The following is a 15,973-nucleotide window of genomic DNA, read 5'->3' as shown; positions in this document are numbered from 1 at the left end:
ATGCATGCTAATCTTAATACCCCCCTTCTTCTTCCCCCCCCTTATCCCTCCCTGCCCACCCATCCTCCCCAGTTCCTTTCCCTTTGGTACCTGTTAGTCCATTTTTGGGTTCTGTAATTCTGCTGCTGTTTTGTTCCTTCAGTTTTTCCTTTGTTCCTATACTCCTCAGATGAGTGAAATCATTTGGTATTTCTCTTTCTCCGCTTGGCTTATTTCACTGAGCATAATACTCTCCAGCTCCATCCATGTTGCTGCAAATGGTTGGATTTTTCCACTTCTTATGGCTGAGTAGTATTCCATTGTGTATATGTACCACATCTTCTTTATCCATTCATCTACAGATGGACATTTAGGTTGCTTCCAATTCTTGGCTATTGTAAATAGTGCTGCGATAAACATAGGAGTGCATCTGTCTTTCTCAAACTTGATTGCTGCGTTCTTAGGGTAAATTCCTAGGAGTGGAATTCCTGGGTCAAATGGTAGGTCTGTTTTGAGCATTTTGATGCACCTCCATACTGCTTTCCACAATGGTTGAACTAATTTACATTCCCACCAGCAGTGTAGGAGGGTTCCCCTTTCTCCACAGCCTCGCCAACATTTGTTGTTGTTTGTCTTTTGGATGGCAGCTATCCTTACTGGTGTGAGGTGATACCTCATTGTAGTTTTAATTTGCATTTCTCTGATAATTAGCGATGTGGAGCATCTTTTCATGTGTCTCTTGGCCATCTGTATTTCTTTTTTGGAGAACTGTCTGTTCAGTTCCTCTGCCCATTTTTTAATTGGGTTATTTGTTTTTTGTTTGTTGAGGCGTGTGAGCTCTTTATATATTCTGGACGTCAAGCCTTTAGCAGATCTGTCATTTTCAAATATATTCTCCCATACTGTAGGGTTCCTTTTTGTTCTATTGATGGTGTCTTTCGCTGTACAGAAGCTTTTCAGCTTAATGTAGTCCCACTTGCTCACTTTTGCTGTTGTTTTCCTTGCCCGGGGAGATATGTTCAAGAAGAGATCACTCATGTTTATGTCTAAGAGGTTTTTGCCTATGTTTTTTTCCAAGAGTTTAATGGTTTCGTGACTTACATTCAGGTCTTTGATCCATTTTGAGTTTACCTTTGTATATGGGGTTAGACAATGGTCCAGTTTCATTCTCCTACATGTAGCTGTCCAGTTTTGCCAGCACCATCTGTTGAAGAGACTGTCATTTTGCCATTGTATGTCCATGGCTCCTTTATCAAATATTAATTGACCATATATGTTTGGGTTAATTTCTGGGGTCTCTAATCTGTTCCACTGGTCTGTGGCTCTGTTCTTGTGCCAGTACCAAATTGTCTTGATTACTATGGCTTTGTAGTAGAGCTTGAAGTTGGGGAGTGAGATCCCCCCTACTTTATTCTTCTTTTTCAGGATTGCTTTGGCTATTCGGGGTCTTTGGTGTTTCCATATGAATTTTTGAATTATTTGTTCCAATTCATTGAAGAATGTTGCTGGTAATTTGAGAGGGATTGCATCAAATTTGTATATTGCTTTTGGCAGGATGGCCATTTTGACGATATTAATTCTTCCTAGCCATGAGCATGGGATGAGTTTCCATTTATTAGTGTCCCCTTTAATTTCTCTTAAGAGTGACTTGTAGTTTTCAGAGTATAAGTCTTTCACTTCCTTGGTTAGGTTTATTCCTAGGTATTTTATTCTTTTTGATGCAATGGTGAATGGAATTGTTTTCCTGATTTCTCTTTCTATTGATTCGTTGTTAGTGTATAGGAAAGCTACAGATTTCTGTGTGTTGATTTTGTATCCTGCAACTTTGCTGTATTCCGATATCAGTTCTAGTAGTTTTGGAGTGGAGTCTTTAGGGTTTTTTATGTACAGTATCATATCATCTGCAAATAGTGACAGTTTAACTTCTTCTTTACCAATCTGGATTCCTTGTATTTCTTTGTTTTGTCTGATTGCCGTGGCTAGGACCTCCAGTACTATGTTAAATAACAGTGGGGAGAGTGGGCATCCCTGTCTGGTTCCCGATCTCAGTGGAAATGCTTTCAGCTTCTCGCTGTTCAGTATAATGCTGGCTGTGGGTTTATCATATATGGCCTTTATTATGTTGAGGTACTTGCCCTCTATTCCCATTTTGCTGAGAGTTTTTATCATGAATGGATGTTGAATTTTGTCAAATGCTTTTTCAGCATCTATGGAGATGATCATGTGGTTTTTGTCTTTCTTTTTGTTGATGTGGTGGATGATGTTGATGGATTTTCGAATGTTGTACCATCCTTGCATCCCTGGGATGAACCCCACTTGGTCATGGTGTATGATCCTTTTGATATACTGTTGAATTCTGTTTGCTAAAATTTTATTGAGTATTTTTGCATCTACGTTCATCAGGGATATTGGTCTGTAATTTTCTTTTTTGGTGGGGTCTTTGCCTGGTTTTGGTATTAGGGTGATGTTGGCTTCATAGAATGAGTTTGGGAGTATTCCCTCTTCTTCTATTTTGTGGAACACTTTAAGGAGAATGGGTATTATGTCTTCTCTGTGTGTCTGATAAAATTCCGAGGTAAATCCGTCCGGCCCCGGGGTTTTGTTCTTGGGTAGTTTTTTGATTACTGTTTCAATTTCTTTGCTTGTAATTGGTTTGTTTAACTTTTGTGTTTCTTCCTTGGTCAGTCTTGGGAGGTTGTATTTTTCTAGGAAGTTGTCCATTTCTTCTAGGTTTTCCAGCTTGTTGGCATATAGGTTTTCATAGTAGTCTTTAATAATTCTTTGTATTTCTGTGGAGTCTGTCGTGATTTTTCCATTCTCATTTCTGATTATGTTGATTTGTGTTGACTCTCTTTTTCTCTTAATAAGTTGGGCTAGAGGCTTATCTATTTTGTTTATTTTCTCAAAGAACCAGCTCTTGGTTTCGTTGATTTTTGCTATTGTTTTATTCTTCTCAATTTTGTTTATTTCTTCTCTGATCTTTATTATGTCCCTCCTTCTGCTGACTTTAGGCCTCATTTGTTCTTCTTTTTCCAGTTTTAATAATTGTGATGTTAGACTATTCATTTGGGATTGTTCTTCCTTCTTCAAGTGTGCCTGGATTGCTATATACTTTCCTCTTAAGACTGCTTTCGCTGCATCCCACAGAAGTTGGGGCTTAGTGTTGTTGTTGTCATTTGTTTCTATATATTCCTTGATCTCTATTTTGATTTGTTCATTGATCCATTGATTATTTAGTAGCATGTTGTTAAGCCTCCATGTGTTTGTGAGCCTTTTTGTTTTCTTTGTAGAATTTATTTCTACTTTCATACCTTTGTGGTCTGAAAAATTGGTTGGTAGAATTTCAATATTGTGGAATTTACTGAGGCTCTTTTTGTGAGCTAGTATGTGGTCTATTCTAGAGAATGTTCCATGTGCACTTGAGAAGAATGTATATCCTGTTGCTTTTGGATGTAAAGTTCTATAGATGTCTATTAGGTCCATCTGTTCTAGTGTGTTGTTCAGTGCCTGTGTGTCTTTACTTATTTTCTGCCCGGTGGATCTATCCTTTGGGGTGAGTGGTGTGTTGAAGTCTCCTACAATGAATGCATTGCAGTCTATTTCCCTCTTTAGTTCTGTTAGTATTTGCTTCACATATGCTGGTGCTCCTGTATTGGGTGCATATATATTTAGAATGGTTATATCCTCTTGTTGGACTAAGCCCTTTATCATTATGTAGTGGCCTTCTTTATCTCTTGTTACTTTCTTTGTTTTGAAGTCTATTTTGTCTGATATTAGTACTGCAACCCCTGCTTTCTTCTCACTGTTGTTTGCCTGAAATATGTTTTTCCATCCCTTGACTTTTAGTCTATGCTTATCTTTGGGTTTAAGGTGAGTTTCTTGTAAGCAGCATATAGATGGGTCTTGCTTTTTTATCCATTCTATTACTCTATGTCTTTTGATTGGTGCATTAAGTCCATTTACATTTAGGGTGACTATTGAAAGATATGTACTTATTGCCATTGCAGGCTTTAGATTCGTGGTTACCAAAGGTTCAAGGTTAGCTTCTTTAGTATCTTACTGCCTAACTTAGCTCGCTTATTGAGCTGTTATATACACTGTCTGGAGAGTCTTTTCTTCTCTCCCTTCTTATTCCTCCTCCTCCCTTCTTCATATGTTGTGTGTTTTGTTCTGTGCTCTTTTTAGGGGTGCTCCCATCTAGAGCAGTCCCTGTAGGATGCCCTGTAGAGGTGGTTTGTGGGAAGCAAATTCCCTCAGCTTTTGCTTGTCTGGGAATTGTTTGATCCCACCATCATATTTAAATGATAGTCGTGCTGGATACAGTATCCTTGGTTCAAGGCCCTTCTGTTTCATTGCATTAAGTATATCATGCCATTCTCTTCTGGCCTGTAGGGTTTCTGTTGAGAAGTCTGATGTTAGCCTGATTGGTTTTCCTTTATAGGTGACCTTTTTCTCTCTAGCTGCCTTTAAAACTCTTTCCTTGTCCTTGATCCTTGCCATTTTAATTATTATGTGTCTTGGTGTTGTCCTCCTTGGATCCTTTCTGTTGGGGGTTCTGTATAATTCCATGGTCTGTTCGATTATTTCCTCCCCCAGTTTGGGGAAGTTTTCAGCAATTATTTCTTCAAAGACCCTTTCTATCCCTTTTCCTCTTTCTTCCTCTTCTGGTATCCCTATAATACGAATGTTTTTCCTTTTGTATTGGTCACATATTTCTCTTAGTGTTGTTTCATTCCTGGAGATCCTTTTATCTCTCTCTATGTCAGCTTCTATACGTTCCTGTTCTCTGGCTTCTATTCCTTCAATGGCCTCTTGCATCTTATCCATTCTGCTTATAAATCCTTCCAGGGATTGTTTCACTTCTGTGATCTCTTTCCTGACATCTGTGATCTCCTTCCGGACTTCATCCCACTGCTCTTGCATTTTTCTCTGCATCTCATCCCACTGCTCTTGCATTTTTCTCTGCATCTCATCCCATTGCTCTTGCATTTTTTTCTGCATCTCTGTCAGCATGTTCATGATTTTTATTTTGAATTCTTTTTCAGGAGGACTAGTTAGGTCTGTCTCCTTCTCAGGTGTTGTCTCTGTGATCTTTGTCTGCCTGTAGTTTTGCCTTTTCATGGTGATAGAGATAGTCTGCAGAGCTGGTACAAGTGACCGCTGGAAGAGCTTCCCTTCTTGTTGGTTTGTAGCCTTTTCCTGGGAGAATAGCGACCTCTAGTGGCTTGTGCTGGGCAGCTGTGCGCAGACAGGGCTTCTGCTTCCTGCCCAGTTGCTTTGGGGTTTATCTCCACTGTTGCTGTGGGCTTGGCCTGGCTGGGGCTGTTCCTCCAAAATGGTGGAGCCCCGTTAGAGGGGGAGCAGCCAGGAGACTATTTATCTCCGTAAGGGGCCTCTGTGCTCCCTGCTGCCCAGGGGGTTAGAGTGCCCAGAGATCCCCAGATTCCCTGCTTCTGGTCTAAGTGACCTGTCCTGCCCCTTTAAGATTTCCAAAAAGCACTCTCCAAACCAAAACAACAACAGCAACAATGAGAGAGGGAACAGAAAGGAAAAAAAAAAGAAAAAACACGCGATTTTTTTTTTTTTTCCTCAGGTGCCGGTCCCAGGCACCCGCGCACTGGTCCTGCTGCCCTGTCTCCCTAGCACCAGGGTCCCTGTCCTTTCAAGGCTTCCAAAAAGCACCCACCCACCGGTCCCGCAGGGAAGGAACGCTCAATATTCTTTGTCCTCAGGCACTGGTCCCACGCACCCGCTCACCAGTCCTGCCGCCCTGCCTCCCTAGCACCGGGGTCCCTGTCCCTTCAAGGCTTCCAAAAAGCACTTGGCAAAAAGAGAGAAAAAAAAGGGGAAAAACGCGCGATTTCTTCCGTCCTCAGGTGCTGGTCTCAGGCACCCACCCACCGGTCCCACAGGGAAAAATGCGGGATATTCTTTGTCCTCAGGTGCCGGTCCCAGGCACCCGCTCACCAGTCCCGCCGCCCTGCCTCCCTAGCACCGGGGTCCCTGTCCCTTTTAGGCTTCCAAAAAGCACTCGCAGAAAAGAGAAAAAAAAAAAGGGGAAAAACGCGCGATTTCCTCTGTCCTCAAGTGCCGGTCTCAGGCACCCACCCACCGGTCCCGCAGGGAAAAACGGGGGATATTCTTTGTCCTCAGGCGCCGGTCCCAGCCACCCGCTCACCAGTCCCGCCACCGTGCCTCCCTAGCACTGGGGTCCCCGTCCCTTCAAGGCTTCCAAAAAGCGCTTGCCATAAAGAGAAAAAAAAAAAGGGGAAAAACGCGCGACCTCCTCCGTCCTCAGGCACCGGTCTCAGGCACCCGCCCCCAGGTCTCGCAGGGAGAAACGCGGGATATTCTTTGTCCTCCGGCGCTGTTCCCAGGCACCTCCTCACCGGTCCCGCCACCCTGCCTCCCCAGCAACGGGGGCCCGTCCCTCTAAGGCTTCCAAAAAGCGCTCGCCAAAAAAAAAAACTGCTCCGGTTTCTCTCCACCCGCCGGGAGCCGGGGGGAGGGGCGCTCGGGTCCCGCCGGGCTGGGGCTTGTATCTTACCCCCTTCACAAGGCGCTGGGTTCTTGCAGGTGTGGATGTGGTCTGGATGTTGTCCTGTGTCCTGTGGTCTCTATTTTAGGAAGATTTTTCTTTGTTATATTTTCATAGCTCTATGTGTTTTTGGGAGGAGATTTCCACTGCTCTACTCACGCCGCCATCTTGGCTCCCGCCTCTGTCGTAATGTTTCATGTTTTTGTTCTTCTCTCCCAAAGATTAAAAATTACTCTTTGTATTTTTCATAAAATCTAGTGCAACAGAGTAGGTGTCCATGGGAGACAGAATAATGGCGCCCTGACTATGTCCACATCCCAATCCCCACAAGCTGTGAATATGTTAGGTTACATGGCAAAGGCGAACTAAAGTTAGGGATGGAGTTAAGGTTGCTAATCAGTTGACCTTAAAATAGGGAGATTATCCTGAATTATCCAGGTGGGCCTGATATAATTGCAAAAGTCCTTACAAAGTGGAAGAGGCCAGAGGAGGAGATGTGATGATGCAAACAAGGCTGCAATGATGCACTCTGAGGACTCCACCCCCATCGCTGGCTTTGGAGGTGGAGAAAGAAGGCCATGGGCCAAGCACTGTGGGCAGCCTCTCAAGGCTGGAAAAGTCAAGGAAATAGATTCTCCCCTGGAACTTCAGAAAGGAATGCAGCCTTGCCACCACCCTGGAATTTTGTCCAATGAGATCCATATCAGACTTTTAACCTAGGGAATTTTAAGATACATTTATGTTGTTTTAAATCATTATAGTAATATGTTACAGCAGTGATAGAAAATTAATACAGTGGTAAATATTCCTTTGTTCATTCACATTAAAATCAAGAAAGGTAAAACCTAAGTTGTTGAAATAATAGATACATTTTAAACCATACTTCTTGAAGAAGTCTATACTAATCACCCCCAAAAGCCTCTCAATATTTCTCATTAGTGCTTATGTATTCAATATATATTGCTTATCATTTGTTGCTACTTTATTTTATAACTGTGTTAATATCATTTCCTGGGCATAGAGTTTGTCCTGATTCAAAAGGCCCTTCAGAAGTAGGGGCCATGTATTTCTTCTCTAGGTATTTGTTGCTAGAGGTAACAGACTTCGATCTATAAATGCCTGATTACTAATATCTTACATTAGTGATTATTTAAGGCAGACCATGCACTCAGCATTCTATGGTTTATTTCTCAGAAATGCTTTTAAAAGTTTATTTTGGCCTTATACGTAAGCACTCTTAAGCCCCTAAAAAAATCTGACCAGATTAGTAACATTTAGAAAGTGGACTTAGTATGGTTTAATTCCATTGGATACATCCCATAAAATTTAGTGAGGTTTTATGTTTTCCCAGAATTTTATGGTTGAGTATTTCAAGAAAGTATATATATTTATCTTTGCAGACTACAAGATTGGGGAACTGAGGCAGGAAGATGTCTGGGCCCGACTGGGAGGGAGGAGGGAGCTGACATCCCCAAATTGTGAACAGACCTGGGTATGGAGTAGGTTCTCGTGTGGAGGGTGGGGAGGCACAACTGGTGGGTCTGAAAGAGTCTCTTTGGAGGATAGTCTCCTTTTGTGTTGAGTAACAAAATCAGCATAGATCTTCTAAGAAGTACTGTGCTAGAAGCCATGACTAAAACTTCTGAGCTCTATCAGAATTAAGGAAAAACTAGCTAATAAATAAATGGTTAGTTGGGAATGAGAGGATTTTGCATCATTGTAACCCTGGGGAAAAAGATAAAAAGCTGATATGTAAATGGGATTCTGGGCAAGTAACCCCATCGGGTTGTGCAGAAGGGAATTCAATAAGGCAGCTGGCCCTGGGTAGGCGCCCTTCTTCCAGAGGCAGGGCCAACTCAAGTCCTTCAAGTTAACTTCTGTTATCTGGCCCTGGGAAGCCTTAAAAATGTTGCTTACCCTGGTTTCTTCAAACATAAAATTGGGGCAGTGGGATTTGCCATTTCTGTGCAGCCTAAGCCTGTGGTAAGGATTAATTAGTGTTTTTAAAGAGCTGTGGGTTGGGTTGGGTTTATTTATTTTCTCAGGATGAAAGCCAGTACGCCAGCACCAAGTGTTAACAGTGAGGCTTTGATGTATGTTACTTGAGATGCACTGTGTGAAGTGGGGTGAATGGGATATGAGGCCTGTGGGCCTGACTTTGGCATCAAAAAGGCCACATTTCCAAATATACTTCAGGTCTCCCCAAATTGAAGGAAACAGAACAAAAGCCTTTGAAATTAAAAAGGAGCAAAATTATCTGTGTTTAGGCTGTGGTTGAGGGCAAGGACCAATTCACACCAAGGAAAATCCAGTGAACCACTAAAGACAAATATTGGCAACTAGAGAAGACACAAAATTCTGTTAACTTTTTGACAAGCTACAAAATGAGCTCCAATATTCGATAAAGAGAAAGAATACAACTCAGGCTGTGTCAGAGTATCAGGGCTGACAGCTGAGGAGAAACGCTGTCACACACTAGCTTATCTGACCCAATACAGGTGGGTATAGGGAGCAAGAACTCCAGGATGGCCCTGACGTCTGCTCACTGGGAGTCCAGCAGCTTTACAGATATTACAGTCTCACAAGAACCCTCTGAGCTGGTTTTTAAAAATAAATCTTTATGGCTTTATGCCTGATTATGGAAGTTACATGTGCTCATTGATAAAAATTAAAACTGGAAAGATAAATGAAAGTACAGACACTACACCCCCACACCCCCCAACCCTAAGAGCCAGAACAGAGTTGCTGTTAACCGTTTGGACATATTTACAGGAGAGTTATAACTGTTCTCAGTTTATAGGTGAGGAAGCAGACAACTCAAAGAACTTATCTGCAGGCTCATTAACTCAGAGTTGAAATTTAAACCCAGGTGTTTCTGACACCACAGAACTCCTCATGGTCCATTAGGCTACATGGCCCTGTCCCCACACCATGCACCCTCCTCACACCACCATCCCCACATGTAATTACTACAAGGCGCCAACAGGTTTCCCTAACTGGCTTTACAAAGAGAAGCTGCTGCTATCCATAGAGTCAGGTTATACGTGAAACCCACAAGGCTAGTATCACTTTAGACCCATCTTTCCAGCCTCGTTTAAGAGCATAAGAGCTCCTAAACTGCTATTATGTGAGTGAGATGACTGTAACTAAGATCTGCATGCCCCTTTCTCACAAGCTTGGTGTAGAACAGAAAGCAAAGAGACCCCTGAAATCAGTAGGATGTGGCTTATGTGCAAGACCTGGACCTGGAGAGCCCCAGTCCCAGGTCTGCTTGTTAGATATTGGCCATATGACCAATGCCCTTGTATCTCCTTCGGATTATAAAGGTAGAGGAAGTGAATGCTGAGGTGCCTTACCCTCTGGTGTCCCATGCAGTGATGAACAATCTCATCACTGAGAAGTGATGAGCCTCCTGCATCCCACCTAACTTTTTTATTCTGCTCAACAGCTAGTTTCAGGCTGCAAGGTAGAAAACTGCCTCTGTATTGCTACTTCTCAAATATACCCAGAAATAAATGAAGTTGCTTTGGAAATAATGTATGATATTATTGCTCTTGCAAGATTTATTCTAATTAAATGAATGGATGATAACCAACTTAAATGACTAATTTATTAGCATACATTCTTTCAGTATATATAAATCTCAGGCACATAGGCATTGAGAAAGCTACACAGATGAAACTGTGCTCTCCTTGGAGCTTATGGCTCTGGATGCAGAAAACATAAATATAAATAACTGCAATATGATGTAGCAATAGCTCAGTTTCCTAGGATGCTCCAGAGAAACTCAAAGGACTCATGTTTGGAAGGCTGAGGCCGAGCTTTATTGAGGAGTAGGGATGTGAACCAGTCCCTCAAGAAGGGTCAGAGAGGCAAAGGAAGCTGACAGTGACTGAAGGAGGGCAATGGTGCTGAGTGGTCATTTCAGCTGAATGACGGAGGCTGTAGAAGGCTGGCTAAGGAGGCTGCATGTAACAGCTGCCAAGGGGGGAAGTGAGAGGCTGTGCTCATGTCCTATTCCAGACTGGTTTCTAATAAAACTTAAAGCCTAACTAAGGTCCAGTACCTACAAAACTACCTAGTGTGTTGTGGGCCATCAGTATCTACCAAGTAAATCATCTTAGGAGTGGCAGCCTAATGTTGGGAAATGGATTTGGATGTTGCTCTAACGAGGAAAAGAGGGGCAGCTCCATGCATGCAACCCTGCAATGACTCGTGGATCGAGTACAGACTTGGCAATTCTGCCACAGAAAATGTGAGAGAGGAGGGGGAAGACTTCTTTCACCCTGTAATCATGAGCAGTAATAACATCTCATTATACCTTTAAAGAAAAGAGGCCCTTTAAATGAAATAGTAACAAAGCTGTACAGAATCACTTTGAAGACCTGACCTTTGGTGGTGAGGAAAGTGCTAACATCTGTCACTGCTCTTCATCTATGCTCAAGCTTCCACCAGCAGGACGAGTGCTATGGATGTGTGCATGTGTGTCAGGTATACACGTGTAAGTTACACAGGTGGACATACTAGAGAATTCTAGCAAAGCACAGAGTGTGTGTCTGACTTCTGAGGTGAGCTGTAGTCTCAGGCAGGGTAGTCATGACTTCAGAGCAGGCTGTGTCAAGCGTAGGGCCTGCAGGATGGGGGTATGTATTTTCTCTAAGGCCAACTAATGCCTTTGAAACTATTTTTTCTCATGGTCTGAGACATGCTGATTAGAAACTAGGAAGGCACTGAGTTTGATATGGGAGCCTCGCGGAGCCGAGCTCACAGGTGTAGGATCTCAGGGCCTAACTTGGGATGGAGGCTGCCCCCCCACCACTTTGGATGTTTCCAGGCTTCCCATAAACCAGCTCAAATAGCACCAGCCCATTCCCTCAAGCTCTCTCAGGATCCCTCCACTGACTCTCCTGCACTGCTAGAGAAAGTCTGTCAGCCTGCTTGAAGAAATATTTTAAAGAAATGGGGGAATAAATAAATCTTGGACCTATTCTTAGAAAGGAAGGAGGGAAGAGAAAAAGGTATTATCTGAACAGAGACCAAAACATGTTTGTCTAAGGTTACCTCAGAACAAAGCCTCTAAAGATGAATAAAGAGTTTCCTCACAGCACACTGGAAAGCAATTACAGCCCACACGTCTGACACGGCCATGGGGCAGAGGTGAGAGAGAAAAGTGGAACCATATTTGAGGCACTCAGAGGACCAGTGGCCAGTAAAACAATGAAAGGGAACTTGCCAGGAAGGCAGGAGGGACTGGAACACAGAATGGCACGAAGAGGAGTGCCAGGGACTCAGAGGGCAAGTCAGGCCGAGCCAAGCCCAGAGGCAGGGGCTTTATAAATCTACATTTGTAGATCAGGGAAGCCTGGGGAAAGGAATGAAGAAAGGCTGGGAAAATCCCACATCAGCTCTTCTGGCTGATATTTTCAATTCAGGGAAAGTATAAGCTGGCTAAGTAATTTCAAACATCTGTATATGATAATGTTAATTAAAATTAAGAAGTGGTCTGTGACTATTAAGTAGTTATGTAGGATGTAGGTTCAGGGTTTAAGAGGAGGGTGTGAATTTCCATCTGGAGGTACTTTTAGGTTTCAGAAGGCTGAGAGACAATAAAAACAATGACTCTAACCTACTGTGCTATTCATCATTCATTAAAAAGTATTCACGAAGACCTCAGGATGATGGTGGGCTCTGAGCTGTGCCCAGGGACTATGGCAGTGAAAGAAGATATAGACCCTGTCCTCATGAGTTTCTCTGTTTTTTTTATGGTTTTACTTTTTTTTTTTAAATTGTGGTAAAACACATATAACAAAATTCACCGTTTTGAACATTTGTGAGTGTACAGTTCAGTGGCATTAAGTACACTCACATTGTTGCACTGTCCTCACCACCAACGTCCACAGAACTCTTTATCTTGCAAAACTCAATACCCATTAGGCACTAACTCCTGATTCTCCTCTTCTCTCAGTCGCTGGCAACCACCATTCTACTTTCTGTCTCTATGAATCTGACACTATATACCTCATACAAGTGGAATCATACAGTATTTGTCTTTTTGTAACTGGCTCATTTCACTTAGCATAATGTCCTCAAGGTTCATTGATGCTGTAGTATGTGTCTGAATTGCCTTCCTTTTTAACGTTGAATATATCCCACTGGATGTGTATACCCCATTTGTTACCATTCATCCATCCATGCACCATGTTACATTCCCACCAACAGTGCATAAGGACTCCAATTTCTCCATATCCTCACTGACACTTGTTTGTTTTTTCTTCCTTTCCTTCTCTCCCTCCCTCCCTTACTTCCTTTCTTCTCTCTTCTTTTCCTTTTCTCTTTCTTTCCTTTCTTTTGATAGTAGCCATCCTAATGGGTGTGATCTATGGTTTTGAGACTATGCTTTACACAGGAATATCCTGGTCTATGGAAGAACCTATGACCTCTTGGGTGTGTGTGAACGTTTTTACTTTGAGGACACAAGCCATAACCTACTAAGGGCATGTGGCCATAAGAAAAGCCCTAACTCCACCAGTAGGAAGGACCTCTGGGGGCACTCTACACATAAGGCTAAGAGGATTGGGGGTCTGGCTGCTAAAACCCAAGAAGCCAGCTTCTGAGGGGATCTGGGACTACTTGGAAGGTAAGGCTTCCTTGGAAATGTCTCATGCCTGTCCCTGTGAGTCATTACAGGAGGAGCCATTGGTCCACAACCCTCCACAGGACCCACTGGAAGGGCAAGAGCAGATGGAAAAGTGGGTTGATGCAGTGAAATTTCAGAAGAGGGATCAGAAAGGTTGGCAAAATGCAGTAGTAGTAAAATAATACAATAATTCAAATTATTCCAGTGCTTATAATGTTTCTAACACTTTGACTTGTCTTCACCTATTTACGACCCTGCTTTTGCTCCATCACTGCTTATGAACGAGGGCACCTTTCTAGCTGGGTGAAAGGTAAGTAGCTGTGCTCCTTTTTGGTCCTGTTACATAGAGACCCACTGCATGCTGAAGCTGGAAGGGATTTCAGAGATCATTTGATTCAATCTTTACTTCACGGATGCAGTTGTCTTGAGGGAGGTGGAGGTAGAACATTACCCGCGCGGTAATACAAATAATCTGCGAACTGCTTGAGTTAGAAACCAAAGAAATATTTCGGTGATAACACTGACTCAATTATCAATCCTTAATTTATACCCTAGAATGTCAGCTTGCTGATCTTGTTCCATAAAAGCCTCTAAGAACATATTCATAAAACACCTTCTATGAATATAATTTGTACACTTGGCTGTCCTATAAATACACATTTTATTGTAGCCAGATTTAATTTTTCCCCACAAATTAACTGCACAGAAAATATAATGGGCTTGTATCATCATACTGTAAAGGAGCAGGCCCCCAATGACAGCTCTCCTTTTATCAACTTCTGCTGCACAGTGGATTGACATGAAAATTAGAACAGGGCAGGAAAGGCATGGTGTTGCCCACATATGAGGAGGAGGTGGCACTTTGCTATCTGCAAGCAAAGACAGTAGAAAGTGCTCTGTTTTTGTGGTTCAACAGTGAATGTGGTCTCTGTCAACACCAGGACCTGAATGTCCCTCATTACAAGCAGGAGTCAGAGTGAGCATCTCAAGTGAGCAGGGAAGGCCTGGGGTGAGCTTCAAGGAAGAGGGGAGGAGCAGCAGAAGGCCGGAGAGCGCCCCTGAATCTGTGACCACAGTAAAGGATCTTAGCAGGTCCATCGAATAATATATGGGAAACTGAGTCCAAGAAAAGTGAAGGGATTTGTTCAAGATCTTACAGTCTATGGGCAGAAAAACTAAGACGATTCTCTATTCTGATTTCCATGCCTTATTAACTTTTACACTAGAGAAGCCTTTTCCCTGTGTTGTTAGTTAACTAGAAGCACTTTAGGGAAGATAGCAAAAGTCACAACAGGTTGTACTAAGAACCCTGCAGCAAACAGCACTGTGACTGGGTTACAGAGAGAATACAGTCCTTGAGCTCCCATTTCTGATGCCAAGACAAAATACGGTTCAGGGAATGAAGGGGGCTAAGGCTTTTCTTCTGCAGATGGAGCTGAGGACAGGTTACGTTCATTGTGATGTGGCAGCATATTCAGCACATCCTTGGGTGTTGTGTGGGCTTTGTAGGGTATTCAATCATGCAGAAGTTTCAAAAGTCATTTCTGCCTCCCCTCTATTCTCTCCTGGCCACTCTGAGAGGCTCTGATATGACTGGCTCATGGTTACGATTCATTGCTCAAGTGAGCCAGTTACAGACTAGAATGTGTCATATTGTGTCATGATGTGCCCAGTGTGAGGGGCAGAGGGAAGCTGAAGAATCATTGCTGTAGTAGTCTCATGGCAACTGGTCACAAGTCTGTGATCCTCTTACAAAGCCCCTTCTAAAGCATCAGTGCATTTCCTAGCACCATCTAGACAAACAGAAATACAATGCAAATTACATATGTAATTTTAAATTTTCTAATAGCCACATTAAAAAGGAAAAAGAAACGGGTGAAATTAACAATAATATATTTAACTCAACATATCCAAAGTATTGCCATTTCAACAAGAAGTAAATCTATATTATGATGTTCTACATTTCTCATACTAAGGCTTTAATATCCAACGTGTACTTAATATTCAGAGCACATCTCAGTCCAATTAACCATGTTCCAAATGTGCAGTAGCCACACAGAGCTAGTGGCTACCAAACCGGACAGGCAGGTATCCTTGTCTCCCTCCCTGACATGAGTGTACTCCACAGAAATAGAAATGTCTCCATGCCACAGCCATTCCTACCATCTCAGGGCCCTCTCCTCTCCAAGTCTAATGTGGCCACTTTGGTCTTTATTCCACCCCAATTCTCCTCCATTCAGTCATCGAATAATAACAGCTGAGCGCCTACCAAATGCTGGGTGTCTGTGTTAACGTGAGAATGAACAGGTAAATGAGCAGGAGACCCTGTCTTCCAGGAGCGCTCAGCTTAATGGGGAAAGAAGGCACGAAGAGAATTTGCTGAGTGCTCTACAGAGATGTATGCAAAGGGATGTGGAAGAGGAATGCCTTTCTTCTGGGGCTTCTGGAAAGCATTCCAGATGGCGAGCGTGTAGTAAGACCAGGAGCACCTGGAGTGAGGCTGGCGAGCAAGCCAGGCCTTGAACACCTGAAGACGCATTCAGAATTACCGAGTCATTCCCTGAGCAGAGAAATCTTGTGGCAGGGTCACCGCCCAGGTTGGAGAGGACTAAGAGGTAAGGAAAGGCTGAGCGGAGGGGGCAGGAGTCTGTCTAGAAAGGTGGGGTGTGAACACCCCAGTGAATGACAGGAATGTCAGAACACTATTTTCTGAAGACAAGATGAAGCATTATGATGGAGCCTGGGCAATGGGCCTACCAGCCAAGGCTTTCCAGGCCCAAACTCACTACACCAGGCAACTAGCATGGTCTTTACACAGG

General features: G+C 43.1%; 1 protein-coding gene across 3 annotated transcripts in view; it reads right to left on the bottom strand.

Annotated features, from left to right (window-relative positions):
• ARSB (arylsulfatase B) overlaps positions 1-15,973 on the bottom strand; it is a 235,441-nt gene that overhangs the window by 68,502 nt on the left and 150,966 nt on the right. Inside the window, exon 7 of one of the 3 annotated variants that reach the window (XM_073234740.1) lies at positions 13,721-14,947. The exons of the other annotated variants lie outside the window; for them this stretch is intronic. Coding sequence (XP_073090841.1) covers positions 14,904-14,947 — 44 coding nt within the window. The 3' untranslated portion in view covers positions 13,721-14,903. Of the gene's footprint in view, positions 1-13,720; positions 14,948-15,973 lie in introns of those variants that run through there. 3 annotated transcript variants of the gene reach the window in all.

This window comes from Manis javanica, chromosome 1, assembly GCF_040802235.1.
Source record: "Manis javanica isolate MJ-LG chromosome 1, MJ_LKY, whole genome shotgun sequence".
NCBI classification, from domain to species: Eukaryota; Metazoa; Chordata; class Mammalia; order Pholidota; family Manidae; genus Manis; species Manis javanica.
This window is presented reverse-complemented; position numbering and strand designations above follow the sequence as displayed.